General features: G+C 54.6%; 2 protein-coding genes across 9 annotated transcripts in view; one reads left to right on the top strand and one right to left on the bottom strand.

Moving 5' to 3' along the window:
• The window catches only part of FBXO17 (F-box protein 17), a 30,311-nt gene extending 19,883 nt beyond the window's left edge, over window positions 1–10,428 (top strand). For 4 of the 5 annotated variants that reach the window (XM_072752012.1, XM_072752007.1, XM_072752017.1 and 1 more), the window contains 5 exons: window positions 3,030–3,392; window positions 3,908–4,019; window positions 6,576–6,671; window positions 7,534–7,669; window positions 9,442–10,428. In XM_072752012.1, the coding sequence (XP_072608113.1) occupies window positions 3,047–3,392; window positions 3,908–4,019; window positions 6,576–6,671; window positions 7,534–7,669; window positions 9,442–9,585 (834 nt within the window). In that variant the 5' untranslated portion in view covers window positions 3,030–3,046 and the 3' untranslated portion in view covers window positions 9,586–10,428. Of the gene's footprint in view, window positions 1–3,029; window positions 3,393–3,907; window positions 4,020–6,575; window positions 6,672–7,493; window positions 7,670–9,441 lie in introns of all 5 variants that reach the window. The other variant, XM_072752025.1, reaches the window with a different exon arrangement.
• Window positions 10,429–11,180: 752 nt separating this feature from the next.
• MRPS12 (mitochondrial ribosomal protein S12) lies at window positions 11,181–14,695 on the bottom strand. 4 transcript variants are annotated; one of them, XM_026010096.2, is made up of 3 exons: window positions 14,443–14,695; window positions 14,088–14,155; window positions 11,181–11,865 (listed from the first exon to the last, which is right to left on the bottom strand). In XM_026010096.2, exons 2-3 carry the CDS (start codon window positions 14,134–14,136, stop codon window positions 11,495–11,497), a joined length of 420 nt encoding a protein of 139 aa, XP_025865881.1. In that variant the 5' UTR covers window positions 14,137–14,155; window positions 14,443–14,695; the 3' UTR covers window positions 11,181–11,494. The 4 variants fall into 4 exon arrangements, with proteins under 4 accessions (XP_025865881.1, XP_025865883.1, XP_025865882.1 ...); XM_026010098.2 differs by having other exon boundaries at window positions 14,289–14,444; XM_026010097.2 differs by lacking the exon at window positions 14,443–14,695 and adding an exon at window positions 14,282–14,434.
• Window position 14,696: the final 1 nt, after the last annotated feature.

Below are 14,696 nucleotides of genomic sequence, written 5' to 3'. Positions count from 1 at the left end.
TTCTTGTTAAATAAAGGTGTTTCACCTTCCTGTGCCTCAGTTTCCTCATCTGTGGAGTGGGTTTCGACGTGATGATTCATTTGTTCGTACACTTAACATCTTTTCATTGCACATTTATTATGTGTCAGGCACCATGGTATCCAGTATGCAAAAGAAGGAACAGATCTGCCCCCATGGTAAAAAAAAAAAAAAAAAAAAAAAAAAAGGTATTAAGTAGGGGGGCCTGGCTGGCTCAGTCGGTAGAGCGTTCACCTCTTGATCTCGGGGTCGTAAGTTCGAGCCCCATGTTGGATGTGGAGAGTACTTAAAATAAAATCTTTTTAAAAAAAAGCATTAAGTAAAGTATATATATTTAGATGTGTGATGTGTTAAGAGGTGACAAGAGCTTTAGAGAAGTATAAGGGAAGGGGGAGTAGGTGGTGGTCATAAGGCCTTGAAATAAGGTAGCCAAGGATGGTCTCATAGACAAGCTGACATTTGGGCAAAGACTTCATGTGTGGAGACGAGCATAGCAATCCTCTGGATCTAGGTGGAGGGAAGAGCATGTGCAAAGGGCCTGAGGTGTCTAGGCTGGTGTGGCTGGGCAGACTGGGTGAGGGGAAGGTGAGGGTAAGCAGGTGATGGGACAGACTGTGTGGAGCCTCTGGGCCACAGTGAGGATGCTGCCTTTATCCTGAGTGAGGTGGAACCCAGGGGGTTTCTGAGCAAGGCAGGGACAGGACCTGACTCAGGTGCTCACCACAGCCGACCTGGCTACTAGTGAGGAACAGACGACTAGGGAAAGAAGCAGAGAGAGACAGTGATGGGCCAGGTGGGAGGTGTGTGAAGGAGCGAGATCCCCAAGGGAGTGAGTCGTGATGGAGACTACAGGAGGGTCTCTGACATTGCCAGATCAGGAGGATGAACAGCCCAAGAGCCTCACTAGAAGCCACCAGGCCAAGGGGAGGAGTCCAGGGGGTGTGGTGGCTTGGAGCCAAGTGAAGGGAGAGTCACCTCAGTGTCAGGTGCTGCTAACAGGTCAAGCAAAGTGAAGACTGAACCTCGACTTTGAGTTAGCACCAAGATGACCTTGACATTTCAGGGCACGGGGAGGGTTGCAAAACCTGATTAAAGAAGGTTTAAGAGGGATCCCTGGGTGGCGCAGCGGTTTAGCGCCTGCCTTTGGCCCAGGGTGCGATCCTGGAGACCTGAGATCGAATCCCACGTCGGGCTCCCGGTGCATGGAGCCTGCTTCTCCCTCTGCCTGTGTCTCTGCCTCTCTCTCTCTCTCTGTGTGACTATCATAAATAAATACAAAAAAAAAAAGGTTTAAGAGAGAATAGAAGTAGAAAATTTGGAGGCAGAGACTGGAGACACCTTTTTTGAGAAGTTTGACCATAAAGAGGAGCAAAGAAATGGGGCCATAGCTGGAAGGGGAGGTGAAGTCAAGAGAGGGTTTGTTTTCAGACCAGAGGGATGACACAGCGTGGGCTGCTGAGAATGATCCAGTGCAGAGGGGTATCCAAGGCGCAGCAGACAGCAAGAACTGTGAGACTGTGGCCTGAAGTGGGCGGGAGGGGTGGGAGGAGGCCACCCAGAGGGCTGACGTTTGTAGGGCAGTCACGGGCGGGGGGCTGGTGGGAGCACAGAGGCCACAGGGCAGGTGGTAGACAGGGTGGCGGGCACCTGGCAAGTTTACTTATCACTTGTAATTTTTTCTGCAAAGTAAGAAGCAAAGGGAAAATGAAGAGGTGGAGGGAGGTGTGATGAGCTAGGGGCTGGGGGAGAAGGTGTGAAGAGTTCTCTATAGAGAGGAGGAGCCCGTGGGTGACAAACGTTATTCTGATTGCCAGGCAGCATTCCCAGCTTGAGGGTCAAGTTCACAACCTTGGAGTGAGACCAGCCAGTGGAGTTGTGCGTTCTTTGGCCACCTTAAACTGGATACAGCCATAGGGGCGCAGAGGGCTGGATTGCACCAGGGTCATGTGTTGGAGGAGCCAGCGACAAGGATGTGTGCAAAGAATGTTTTTAATGATTAAGCAATTTCAGCTGGATAAGGAAGAAATGAAGACTGAGGGGATGAGGGTTAGTGCAAAGGAGGTAAATGCAAAGGATGGGGGATCACAGCGGGCTAGAAGAATCGGGGAGGGGGTGTCTGGGGCTAGAAGGAAAGAGCTGGAGCGTGAAGGGGTTAGGGGTGGAGAGTGAGCTCCCTGAGATTGAAGATCTGAAGACGGTGGTTACTGAGAGGAGGTCTAAGTGTGACCATGGAAGGGAGAGGCTGAGGGGAGAGCAGGTCAGGGAACAGAGGCCGGTGGCCCAAGGAAGGATCATCTACCTGGACGTGGAAATCACCAGGAATGTTGAGAAGAGCAGCCTGAGTGGCAGTGAGCCTGGAGCTAAAGTCCTGAAGTGAGCAGTGATCTGGATCAGCAGATGACGCACACGGCAGGGTAGCGAACCATCTACCCCGATGGGAATCTTGCTGGGCAGTTTGGGGGAAGATGGGAGAATGGTTTGGAGGCAGCACCAAGGAGCAAGATTTACCCGCTTGAAAGGGCCACAGGGGAGCTGGGTTTTGGTTAGCGAGGTGACAAGAGTGTTCAGGGAAGAGACTGAGGAGATAGGTTTTGCTCAAGGCAGTTCGTGAGTTCCAAGGGCAGGAAGAGCTGGGGCAGGTTGGGGTACGGGGTGGAGACGGTTCCCTCCTCGGTGGTTTTTTCTGTTGCTCATGGTCATACATGAAAACTGCTTAGCCTGACGCAAGTGCACCGGCCGGATAAGGAAGCCGTGGTTAGGGGTCCTGGGGGAGCCCTGCTCACACCAGGGGTCTTCTGCTCGAGGGTGTCAAGGTGAGAAGCCCATCGCCTGAGCCAATTGGCAGTAACTAGGCGCCCGGTTTGCACGGCCGTGGCAGTCACCCGCACCCTGCAGTCCCGGTCCCCCACGGGAGCTGATGGGGTCATGGTCAAGCCGCAGGGACTTTGTGTCCGGGGAGAGATGTAGGGAGACCGAACGTCCCTGATCTGCTGACCCCTCTCAACCCGCAGGACTCCGGCGGCCGGAGATGGGCGCCCGGCCCTCGCGGCGGCAGCTGCCCGCGGAGCCGCCCATCGCCTTGGACGCGCTGCCCCCGGAGCTGCTCGTGCAGGTGCTGAGCCACGTGCCTCCGCGCGCGCTCGTGACCCGCTGCCGCGCAGTGTGCCGCGCCTGGCGCGACGTGGTGGACGGGCCCACCGTGTGGCTGCTGCAGCTGGCCCGCGACCGCAGCGCCGAGGGCCGCGCGCTCTACGCGGTGGCCCAGCGCTGCCCGCCCCACGGCGAGGACGAGGAGTTCCCGCTCTGCGCCTTGGCCCGCTACTGCCTGCGCGCGCCCCTCGGCCGCAACCTCATCTTCAACTCCTGCGGCGAGCGTGCGTGCCGGGGGCGGGGCCGGGGCGGGGCCAACGGGCCGGGGCGGGGCCCGGGCGGGGCGCCGGGGCGGGGCCGCGGGAAGAGGCGGGGCCGGGAGAGGCACGGGGTGGGAGGGGCCGGGTGCTGCGGGTCCAAGGGAGGGAGACAAACCGGATGGGCGAGAAAGCGCGGGGGGTGGCGCGCGCTAGGGCTGTAGACTCGGTGGGCGGGGCCGAGGAGGGAGGAGCCAAGGAGGGAAGAGCCGGGAGAAAGCTGATTGGTGCTGGCGGGGGCGGAGCTTGCGTAGAACTGAGAAGCCTTGACAGCTCGTGGGAGGGGCGACTGAGCCAGTAGGCGGAGCCGGAAGCCTGCGGCTGGAGGGGGCGGGGCCGGGAGTGGACGCGGGGGCTGAAGGGAGACGGGACTAGGGGCGGGGCCAGAGCTAGAAACCCGGGGTGGAGCGCGGGAGGGAGGGGCTGGCGGGCGCGGCGCGTGGCCGGGGAGTCCCCGTCTAAAACCCCGCTGTGTCCCACAGAGGGCTTCAGAGGCTGGGAGGTGGAGCACGGCGGGAATGGCTGGGCCGTGGAAAAGAACCTAACGCTGGTGCCGGGGGCTCCTTCCCAGACCTGCTTCGTGACTTCTTTCCAGTGAGTGGCCCGTGATCCCTGGGGCACGGCCCCGAGGAAGGAGAGGGCCCAACCCCTCGGTCCTCATCCTCCCTCACCTTCACCCTCTCCTTCCCTCGTTCGCTCATTCAAATACTTGTGGAGGGCCCGCCAGGCACGGCTTTATAGGCCAGAGATACGGGGCACATTCAGAAAGGGGGCGGGGGAGACATTAAACACACAGACAGACATAATGACAACAAAATAACATCTTTGGAGAATTTGCTCGGTGCCAGATGCTTCACATATTAACCCTTTGAATCCTGACAACCACTCTGTGACGTACATAGCATTATCTCCACTTTATAATAGGAAACGGGGGCAGCCCCGGTGGCGCAGCGGTTTAGCGCCGCCTGCAGCCCAGGGCGTGATCCTGGAGATCCTGGATCGAGTCCCGCGTCAGGCTCTCTGCATGGAGCCTGCTTCTCCCTCTGCCTGGGTCTCTGCGCCTCTCTCTATGAATAAATAAAATCTTTAAAAAATATATAATAGGAAACGGGCGCAAAGGGTCGCCGTCATCTAATACATGGTGGAGCTGGGATTTGAATCCAGGTAATCTGGCTTCCGAGCTTCTGACGGAGATAAATTCTACGAAGACATCAGAACAGCTGACTGGTTGATGCTCTTTATTCTCATGCCCCAGACCCATCGTCCTCGCTGCCTCCCCCCATATTCATTCTCTGATGGACTTACCCAACCGTCTAGTAGCTGCCAGTATATAGGGGTTAAGTGATGTCTTGATGTTTTAATTTGCATGTTTTGATTTACTAACAATTAAGCATCTCTTCACGTGCTTGTCAGCTTTTTGGATTCCCTCTTTTGGAAATTGCCTATTCACATTTTCTCTTAGGGTTGATGTCTTATTCCTGTTGATATACAAGAACTCCTTGCGGGCAGCCCGGGTGGCTCAGTGGTTTAGGGCCGCCTTCAGCCCAGGGCCTGATCCTGGAGACCCAGGATCAAATTCCATGTCAGGCTCCTTGCATGGAGCCTGCTTCTCCCTCTGCCTGTGTCTCTGCCTCTCTCTCTCTCTCTCTCTCTCTCTCTCGGTCATGAATAAACAAATAAAAAATCTTTAAAAAAAAAAAAAAAAACCAACAAGAACTCCTTGCATCTTTTAAGTGTTAGCCCCTTGTCCATCCTGGACGTTGTGGGAATCTCTCACTCTACCATTGGTATTAACTGTATCTGTCCATGGTGTTCTGTTATTTTCATATGATCAAATTCATCTCTCCTTTGCTTTAGAATCCTTTTGAAATTTTGTGTAAAAAATCTCTCCCTACCCCTAGATCCTAACAGTATTCTCTCATAATCTCTTCCAGTGACTTCAGTTTTATCCTTCACATTTTTTTTTTTATTTTATTTATGATAGTCACACAGAGAGAGAGAGAGAGGCAGAGACATAGGCAGAGGGAGAAGCAGGCTCCATGCAGGGAGCCCGATGTGGGACTCGATCCCAGGTCTCCAGGATCCCACCCCAGGCTGCAGGCAGCGCCAAACAGCTGCGTCACCAGGGCTGCCCCATTTATTTTTTTTTTAAGATTTTATTTATTTAATTATGGGAGACACAGAGAAAGGCAGAGACACAGGCAGAGGGAGAAGCAGGCTCCATGCAGGGAGCCCGATGTGGGACTCCATCCCGGGTACCCAGGATCATACCCTGGGCCGAAGGCAGGTGCTAAACTGCCGAGCCACCCAGGAATCCCCTATCCTTCACATTGATCCACCTTTGAATGTGGTGTCCTGCGTCTATCACTTACAGTTTCCGTATATACCTAGGTCTGTCCCTGAGCCCTCTGTTCTCTTCCACTGGTCAGCTTATCAGCTCTTCCACCAGGACTACACTATTTCTATGACGATGGCATATTCAAGTTAGGGGAGATGGACTGTTTACAAAGGTGTAGGGAAACACAAAGGATACGACATGAACCCCAGGCTGATAACAGTGAGGGAAAGGGTCATTACCAGCCCTAGGCCTGACAAGGGTAAGGGGAGGAAGCAGTTCCTGAGCCATAAGAGAGGGAAGGCTGTGAGGAGAGGCCCTGTGGAGCTGTGCCCTTCCATGGAGAGACACAGCAGTCCCTCAGTGATCACTTTGGAGGGAGCCAGGAGGCTAAATAACCTGATTTTACTCTCTTCTCCTCCTTCCCTCTCCTGCTAGAGCTTCCCATTGGCTGACCCAGCAGAAAGGGGAGGGTAAGGGAGGCCTATCCATACAGGCAGTGCAACCTCAGACCCTGGGGCTCCGCACTTTAAGAGGCTCCAGAATTCCCTGCTCAACTTGGGCCTCCATGTGTACTCATGTTCTAGTCCCCACAGTTCTAGGGACATACAGGGACATACAGGTCAGCCTCTTGGAGCCTAGAGCATGATGGAGCATGGTGGAGGGGATGTGGGAATGCCCAGCCCATCATATATCTTATCTAGTAGAGCGAACCCCACGGGCCTGCTTCACACAGGGGTGTTGGGAGGCTTCTTGGAGGGTCATTTCTGGGCTGTGACTTTCTGCCTCACCCCTACACCATCTCCCCTTCCCAGATGGTGCTTCAAGAGGCAGCTGGTAGACTTGGTGATGGAGGGAGTGTGGCAGGAGCTGCTGGACAGTGCCCAGATCGAGATCTGTGTGGCCGACTGGTGAGTAAAAAATGGCAACCTGCTCTGAGCACCCTCAGGGCTGGCAGCAGTTCTGCTGAAAGGGTTCCCTGTGCACCTATCAGCCCCCTGGCCTGGCCACGGCTACTGCGCGCCCTTCATAGTGAGGGTGAGAGGGGAAAGGATGCTCTCATGTTTCAGAGGCGTTGGGGGGGGGGGGCAGAGTCCTGAGGAGCCCAGAGCCCCCACCCTCTGCACGCTTCCCTGTCCCTCTTCAGGGGGCCCCAGGTTGACAAGGGGGCCACTGACTGGCTTGGTCAGAAATAAGCGCCCCATCTCACCCACTCCACCCTCATTGCCCACACTCAGCACGAACCCTAAGGGCCTGTGGATACCCAAGGCCTCAAAAAGGTTCAGAGCACTGTGTCCTGAGAACTGAGACTTAGAGGGGCAGAGTTGGCAGGGGGCACTAGTTCCAGAGCACCTCGGTTCCTTCACAAAGCGCTCAGGCTCTTCCTTCAAGCTCTTGCTCCTCCACACAAAGTCTAGTTTCTTCCCCCCCCCACCCCCCCCTCCCCCGGCAATACCCAGGCTCCTCCTCCCCTCCTTGGGGTCGGGGAGCCAAGGGGTTGTGGTTCCACCCCAGACATCATACTCCTTCCCCCTACACACACACACACACACACACAGGGGCATGCACACATCCAACGCAAAGCCTCTAGAATCCACCGCAAGAGCACCCAGGCTCCTCCCAGCAAATTCCCAGGCCCTGACTTCTCCGTATGTGGTGTGGGTGTGTGCGCCCCTTACTGGGGTGCAGGGAGGCTTAACCTTCAGCCTCCCTCTCCCCATCCTGGAGACCAGGTGGGTGGCGGGGGCATCAAGGCTCACCACCACCTGGCAGGTGGGGTGCAAGAGAGAACTGTGGCTGCATCTACCGGCTCCGGGTCCGCCTCCTGGACACGTACGAAAACGAAGTGGTCAAGTTCTCGGCCTCACCCAACCCAGTTCTTCAATGGACTGAGAGAGGCTGCCGACAGGTGGGTCCAGACTGCCTTCCACACCACCCCTGGCCTGTGCAAAGACACACCCCACCGCCTGCCTGCTCAGCTTCCCTTCTCAGCCCTCACCACGACCGGATGTCTCTCACAATAACCACTAACAATCACCAAGCCCTTACTTCATCCTGGACGCTCTTCCAAGAGTTTTGCCAACCGATTCATTTTATTAGCAGAGCACCTGCGGTGTGCTGGGCACTGCTCTAGATGCTTGGGATCCGGGGGGGGAGGGGGGGGCAAATCAAAGTCCTTCCTCTATCCCCGTTCTAGAGCTGAGGAAACTGAGGCATGGAAAGTTAAGTGACTGGCCCCGAGTCACAATAAGCATGCAGGGCTCCATGCACACCCAGGCGGGCTCCCAAGCTTGTGCATGGAGTCATCACATCTGTTACCAAAGTAACTTTTATGGGGCGCCTGTGGGGCCCAGTCGGTTAAGCATCTGACTCTTGATTTCAGCTTGGGTCGTGATGTCAGGGTCGTGAGACTGAGCGCTGTGTCGGAGCCTGCTTATGATTCTCTCTCTTTCTGCCCCTCCGTCCCCCACCCCCAGCTTGGGCACGCTCTCTCTGAAAAAAAAAAAAATTAACTTTTGAGGTGGCCTTGTTTCCTCTCCTGATCTCCTCCTCCCCACCCAACACAGATCCAGAAAGAGCCCATTTAAAAGTGAGTCAGATCACAAGTCTCTCCTCCGAGGGCTGCATCTCAGAAGAAAAGCCCAAGTTTTAACATGCAGCTATAAAAGGGGATGAAGTGTGGATCCATGCTACAGCATGGATGAACCCTGGCAGTGGGATGCTAAGTGAGAGGCCAGGCACAGAAGGCCGCATATTGTAGGACTGCATTTATACAAAATGTCCAGAAGCAGCAAAGCTCATAGAAAGAGAAAGCAGATAGGTTGGCTAGGAGGAGGAATTGGAAGTGACAGCTAATGGATATGAGGCTTTTTTCTGGGGTGATGGAAATGTTCCAGAATTAGTGGTCATAGTTGCAGAACATTGTGAATATACTAAAAACCATGAAATTGTAGTTTTAAATGGAGCATTTTGTTAAGTGAATATTATTTCAACAAAAAAAAATCTTCACAAGATAAGAAAAGCCAGAAGCCAAAGTCCTGCCATGGCCCACAAGGTCCCTCATGATCAGCTCTTTACCCCCGACACGACCTCTTGTTCTCTCACTCTGCTCCAGACACAATTCTACCTCAGGGCCTTTGCGCTGACTGTTCCTGTTTGGAACACTCTTTGTCCTGATCCCCACATGGCTCCTTCCCCACTTCAGGTCTCTGCTAAATAGTGCCTTAGTGGTGCCTCCACTCACTCACTTAACAACCTCACGCCCCTGCCCCTTACCTGCAGCTGTCTTCAGGGTCTGACTCTCCTTCTAGATTGTCAGCTTTGGGCAGTCCCGGTGGCTCAGCAGTTTAGCGCCGCCTTTGGCTCAGGGCATGATCCTGGAGACCCGGGATCGAGTCCCACGTCAGGCTCCCTGCATGGAGCCTGCTTCTCCCTCTGCCTGTGTCTCTGCCTCTCTCTCCTTCTGTGCCTCTCATGAATAACTAAATAAATAATCTTTAAAAAAAAAAAATAGATTGTCAACTTTACCAGGGAAGGGCCTTTTTGTTTTCTTCACTCCTGTATCCCCAGCACCTAGAGCAGGGCCTGGTACCTCGCCAGTCCTTGGGAGCGCCTGTTGAGGAGGTGGAGGAAGAGAAGGCCCCACAGGTCCTCACTTTCTCACTCTCCTTCCCCATGCAGGTGTCTCATGTCTTCACCAACTTCGGCAAGGGCATCCGCTACGTGTCTTTTGAGCAGTATGGGAGAGACACACGTTCCTGGGTCGGGCACTATGGTGCCCTGGTGACCCACTCCAGCGTGAGGGTCAGGATCCGCCTGTCCTAGCCAACCAGGGTGACCCAGCCTTCCAGAATGTACTGCCATCTGCCGGACATCATCATTGGTCAAGAGCAGCTTTGCAGCCGGGAGCCAGATGCCTGTAGACGGTGGGGGTCCCATGTGGCCCATTCCCAGCAGACCTCCAGTGAACCCCACTTGCTACTGCTTCAGCATGGTGGCCCACATGCTGTACAAGAAACTGGGATCCAACCAGGCTGCTCACACTGCCCCAGCTTCCTGGGGTGGGGGAAGTCACTCAAAGTGACTCAGAGATGTTTACTTTGCTTGCAAATTGTTTTCTTACATGCGTGGATGTCGGTCAGTAGACTGAGTCAACACACAAAGGCCAAACCAGGATTTGGAATAGTGGGGGAAAGCTGCTGACAACCTGGGACAGTGACTGGGGGGGATCCCAGCTGCTAGCAGGGAGCAGAGGTTAGGCGGGGGGTCTATCCTTGAGGTCACTAACAGGAGCACCAAAGGGGACCCTCTCTGCAGTCTTGGGGAGTCTCTGGGATTCGGACGTGGGGCCTGTGCAACTTCCTCCAGCACCACCTATCAGCACCTGCCCATTGGGCCTGGCTGGTGCTGTTTCTTTCAGAATTCCGGAGTCCCTGCTGATCCCTAAACCATGCCCCCCACCCTACCTCCTGCCCCTACCTCAGGACAGCTCCCTTCCTGCTGGGCAACAGACTGCGTTTCTCTACTCTTCTGGTGTACAGACTCCAGGAGCAAGGCATGCCACAAGGGAAAGAGCGCCTGCCTGCCTCCCTGGTGTCTCCTGCTATCTCCCCAGCTGGGCACAGCCAACAAACTAGCTCAATAAAATTGGTGCTAAATGTGAAATGACAGGGGACTTTTGTCTATGATCAATGCACTGTCCACCCCCAGCCCTAATCCTAAAAGGCCTTGTGGGATGTTTCCAACCATGAGAACTTTAGGTGTACAAAGCTCCATGCAGTAAATGGAAGGCAGGCGCTGTTATTTGATCCAGGAGGAAACAGGCTCAGAGTTTAAATGGCCTGCCCAAGGTCACCCAGTAGGTAAGCAGGGGAAGCAGGACCTGCACCAAGCCCAATGATAGAAGGACAGCTCCCAAATGGTAAAATCTAACATGGCCAAGCACGTGGTCAGGTGAGGTCAGTATTACTCTTGGTGCCACTTCTTGAGGGAGGAACAAATATATCCAAAGTCACAGAACAAAGAGGGAGAGCCAGGATTCAGACCCAGGTGTGTGTGAGTCTGAAAATAACCCAGAACAGCTCCCAAGCAGGCAGCAGTGCATCCCATCCGATCCTTTCAATACCCCTTCCACAGATAGGAAGCTGGAGGACCCGGCTGTCCTTGCCCAGATCCTGGGCCTGCAGGAAAGGGAAATGGACCTTGGTGCTGCCTACCTGACTCCAAAACTCCCAACAGAGTAGCCACCTGCATGTCATGCACTCAGAGCAACAAATTCAATCTTCACCAAACCCAAAAAGGAGGATACTATGGGTAGAGCTATTTTCTGGAGAAAACTAAAGCCAATAAGGGACGTCAGTGGCTAATACCACGCAGCGGGCAAATACTGTGCAAGAGGGTTCACATTACAACCATGGGGGTGTGTGTGTGTCTGTATTTATTGCAACCCCTTCCCAGGGACGGCAGTACAGGGCCTTCCTTATCTCAGCAGAAGAGGTCCCCTGAGTCAATGCACTACACAAGGAAGGCAAGGGTGTGGACAGAGGGGTGCTTTTCCTAACTCACATCCAGAACCCCTATGGGCAAGCAGTGTTCCAGATGGAAGAGGTGAAGCCAGGACTTGAACCCAGGACCAGGTGCTTCCAGAACTGGAATAGCTTCCCAAGAATACTGCAGGCCTCCAGAGAGGAAGATCCTGTTCTGGGTGAACCCCAGCCTGCTGCGGCCCGGACAGTCACTTCTTCTTCTGCACATGGCCACAGTCGTACTTGCCACGCACGACAGTGAGCTTCACGCCAGGCAGGTCCTGGGTGCGGCCACCCTGCACGAGCACGACGTGGTGCTCCTGCAGGCTGTGACCCTCTCCGGGGATGAAGCATACAGCCTCTCGGCCTGTGCTGAGCCGCACACGGCAGCACTTGCGGTTGGCCGAGTTGGGTTTCTTGGGCTTTCGGATGAATGTGCGCAAAACCACTCCCTTCAGCTGCGGCCGGCCAGCCGTGGGGCCCAGAGGTGGAGGCGGCCACTTCGGAAGCCCCCGGCGATGCATCTGGTTCAGGGTGGCCATGGGGCGGGTGGTCCACAGCTGGGAGGCCAGGGCTTGGCCTGGAGACACACAACCGGGGACAACAGGGGATGGTTATTATCCCAGTGAAGGGGTAAGAGTTCTGGGCACTGTTCCAAGCACTTTACAAGGATGTGTTTACGTCTAGGGGCGGTCACAAGTAGGAGTAGTAATGTTTACTGGGCAACCATCACATGTCAGGTTCTGTTTTAAACATTTAATGTGGATTAACTCATTTTATGCTGCAAGAAAGATACTGACTTTAATGCTGCTTAAAAATAATAATAAAAGTGAACAGATTGACACCATGTCAGGGACTGTTCTGTGCACTGTACCCACCTTAACTCACGCCATCTCCAGAGCAACCCAACGGGATATTTTGGGGAGGGGTCCCTCCTCCTCCCTGTCATACTCACTTCCAGCCCCCATAAGTAGATGATGTCAGCTGAACTTTCATATAGACCCCCTTCCTCTCTCCACTGCATCGCCTCTGGGCCTGTCCAGGCTCGTCTCTTGATCTCTACTCCTCCCTCCTCCTACACTCTAGTCCCCACATGCAGCTGGAGGGACCCTGTGGACACCTGGGTCAGGCCATGTCCCTCCCCTGCTCAGAGCCCTCCCCACTGCGGTGCCCTCTGACTTAGGCAAGAGACAAAGTCCTTCCCATGGCCCATGAGGCCCCAGTTGATCTTCCCCCATTACTTCCCTGACCTTCATCTCCCCTACTAGCCCCCTTGCTCATCCTGCTCCAGCCAGTGTCCCCAGACACACCAACAGAAAAGGAGACCAGTCGGGCAGCCCGGGTGGCTCAGCGATTTAGCACCGCCTTCAGTCCGGGGTGTGATCCCAGGGTCCCAGGATCAAGTACCACATGAGGGTCCCCACAGGGAGCCTGCTTCTCCCTCTGCCTGTGTCTCTGCCTCTCTCTCTCTCTCTCTTTGTGTGTGTGTGTGTCTCTCATGAATAAATAAATAAAATCTTAAAAAAAAAAAGGAAGAAAGACCAGTGTGGCTGCAGTCTACTAAGAAGACTGGGGGTGTGGGGGAGCAGAGCTGTATATTTTCAAGGCAGACTGATGGGACTTGCTTATGGATAGGATGTAGGATGTAGGATGTCAGAAGATACCACCATAACTGGAGCCTCTTCAGCAAACATTCATTGAGCACCCTGTCTTGGCCCCAATCCTGGAGGCACAGTGGTGACAGAGACAGCCCTTGGCACACCCTCTTGGAGCTCCCAGTTCAGGGCTTTAGGTTATCCTTTTCCTGTCACTAGCATGGATGTCTTTTGGCACCCAAACTTTACAGTCCCTCCATATCCAGGGCCAGTCCTGGCCCTATGTCTATTTCCATGTCTCCTTATGTGTCAAATTACAGCAAAATCCTTAAAAGGGATGAGACATTCCTCTTCTTCCTCTTGGTGATAGCCTCTTCCAAGTGGTATGCCTTAAGTAAGACTCATGCCCCTCCATGTCCTCACTGTGTCACAGGCACCATAATCACACCCTCCGCCCCCCTGAGTACGTGTATGAGGGGCTACCCTGAGAGACACATGTCAAGCCAGCCCAGAGTTGGGACACCCAGATGGCTCAGTGGTTGAGCACCTGCCTTTAGCTCAGCTTGTGATCCTGAGATCGAATCCCGCATCAGGCTCCCCGCAGGGAGCCTGCTTCTCCCTCTGCCTGTGTCTCTACCCTTCTGTATGTCTCTCATGGGTAAATAAAATCTTAAAAAAATAAAAATTAAAAAAAATCTACCCCAGTTCCCTGGCAGGGTGCAAGCCTGTCATGTGATCCTTAGTGAGTGGCAACCAGAACGTGCTTAATAAATATTTGCAAAGAGTGAATAAGTGACCGAAATACCTCGCAAAGGGCATGGCCAGGAGAAGGATGTGATGTCCCTAGAGCCAGTAAGGACGTAAATTAAGCATCCCCCTCCGTACCTGGCACACACTAGGATCTTGAAAAATACCAGCTGAACGAATGAGTTAAACGCTTTGCTTGGATGTCTCACCCACCGGGCGAGGGGGGGGGGGTATTTAATAAGTATTTGCTGAAGAAATCGATAACTGACCCAACCGACCCGACGACACCCCCAATGCAACGACTTCCCCCGTCACCCCTGCAGCGCGAGCTCTGCTAACACCCGCCACGCATCCCTAGTTTTAAACCGCGATTCCCCGGGGGCTGCGGCAGAGGCACCCAAGTCCCAGCGCGGAAAACCCTCGTCCAGCTGCGTCTCTGCAGCTCGAGATCCCAACTTACCATAACTTAGGGACGCGCGGAGGCCACGGAGAAGGCCGGACCAGGACATCCCGCCGTCTGCAGGGTCCCTGCGTTGGAGGATAAGAGAATCAGGAAGGAAAAGGGGACTGGCCGTAGCCCGGGCAGGGCCCAAATCCTCCCCATCCCGTCCTCAGAGCCTTCGGACTTAAATCCGAGGAATTTCCTAGTCTAACCGCTCACGCTGCTGACACAAATTCCCTCCGTCAATTTTACTTTCGCTCCGAGTAGACTCCGGGCATTCAGCAACCTCTCCCCACCCCCCAACCCCGCACACAGAAGGGAAACTGAGGAAAGGTCCGGGAAGTCCTGGAGAAGCAGGGGCTCCATCACCCACCCTAGCAAGGTCCACAGGCACGCTGAAGCGACCTCTAGCCCCGCCTCCCGGAGGCCACCCTGCCAGGGATTGGCTGGATCTGCCTGTCGTGTACGCTGAGGGGGCGGGGCGTAGACCACGATTGGTCAACGACAGAGTCAATCTCGGTCAGTTTTTCCTGCCGAACTGCGTCGCAGACGCGAGCGGCGTTCACCGCCTTCCCGGGTCGCAGCTGCTTTGCAATTGGTCTAAACGCGGAGTGGGCGGGGCGAAGG

The sequence above is a fragment of the Vulpes vulpes genome, chromosome 1, assembly GCF_048418805.1.
Source record: "Vulpes vulpes isolate BD-2025 chromosome 1, VulVul3, whole genome shotgun sequence".
In the NCBI taxonomy this organism is placed as follows: Eukaryota; Metazoa; Chordata; class Mammalia; order Carnivora; family Canidae; genus Vulpes; species Vulpes vulpes.
Note: the sequence above shows the minus strand (reverse complement) of the source record. Positions and strands in the feature narration are given on the sequence as shown.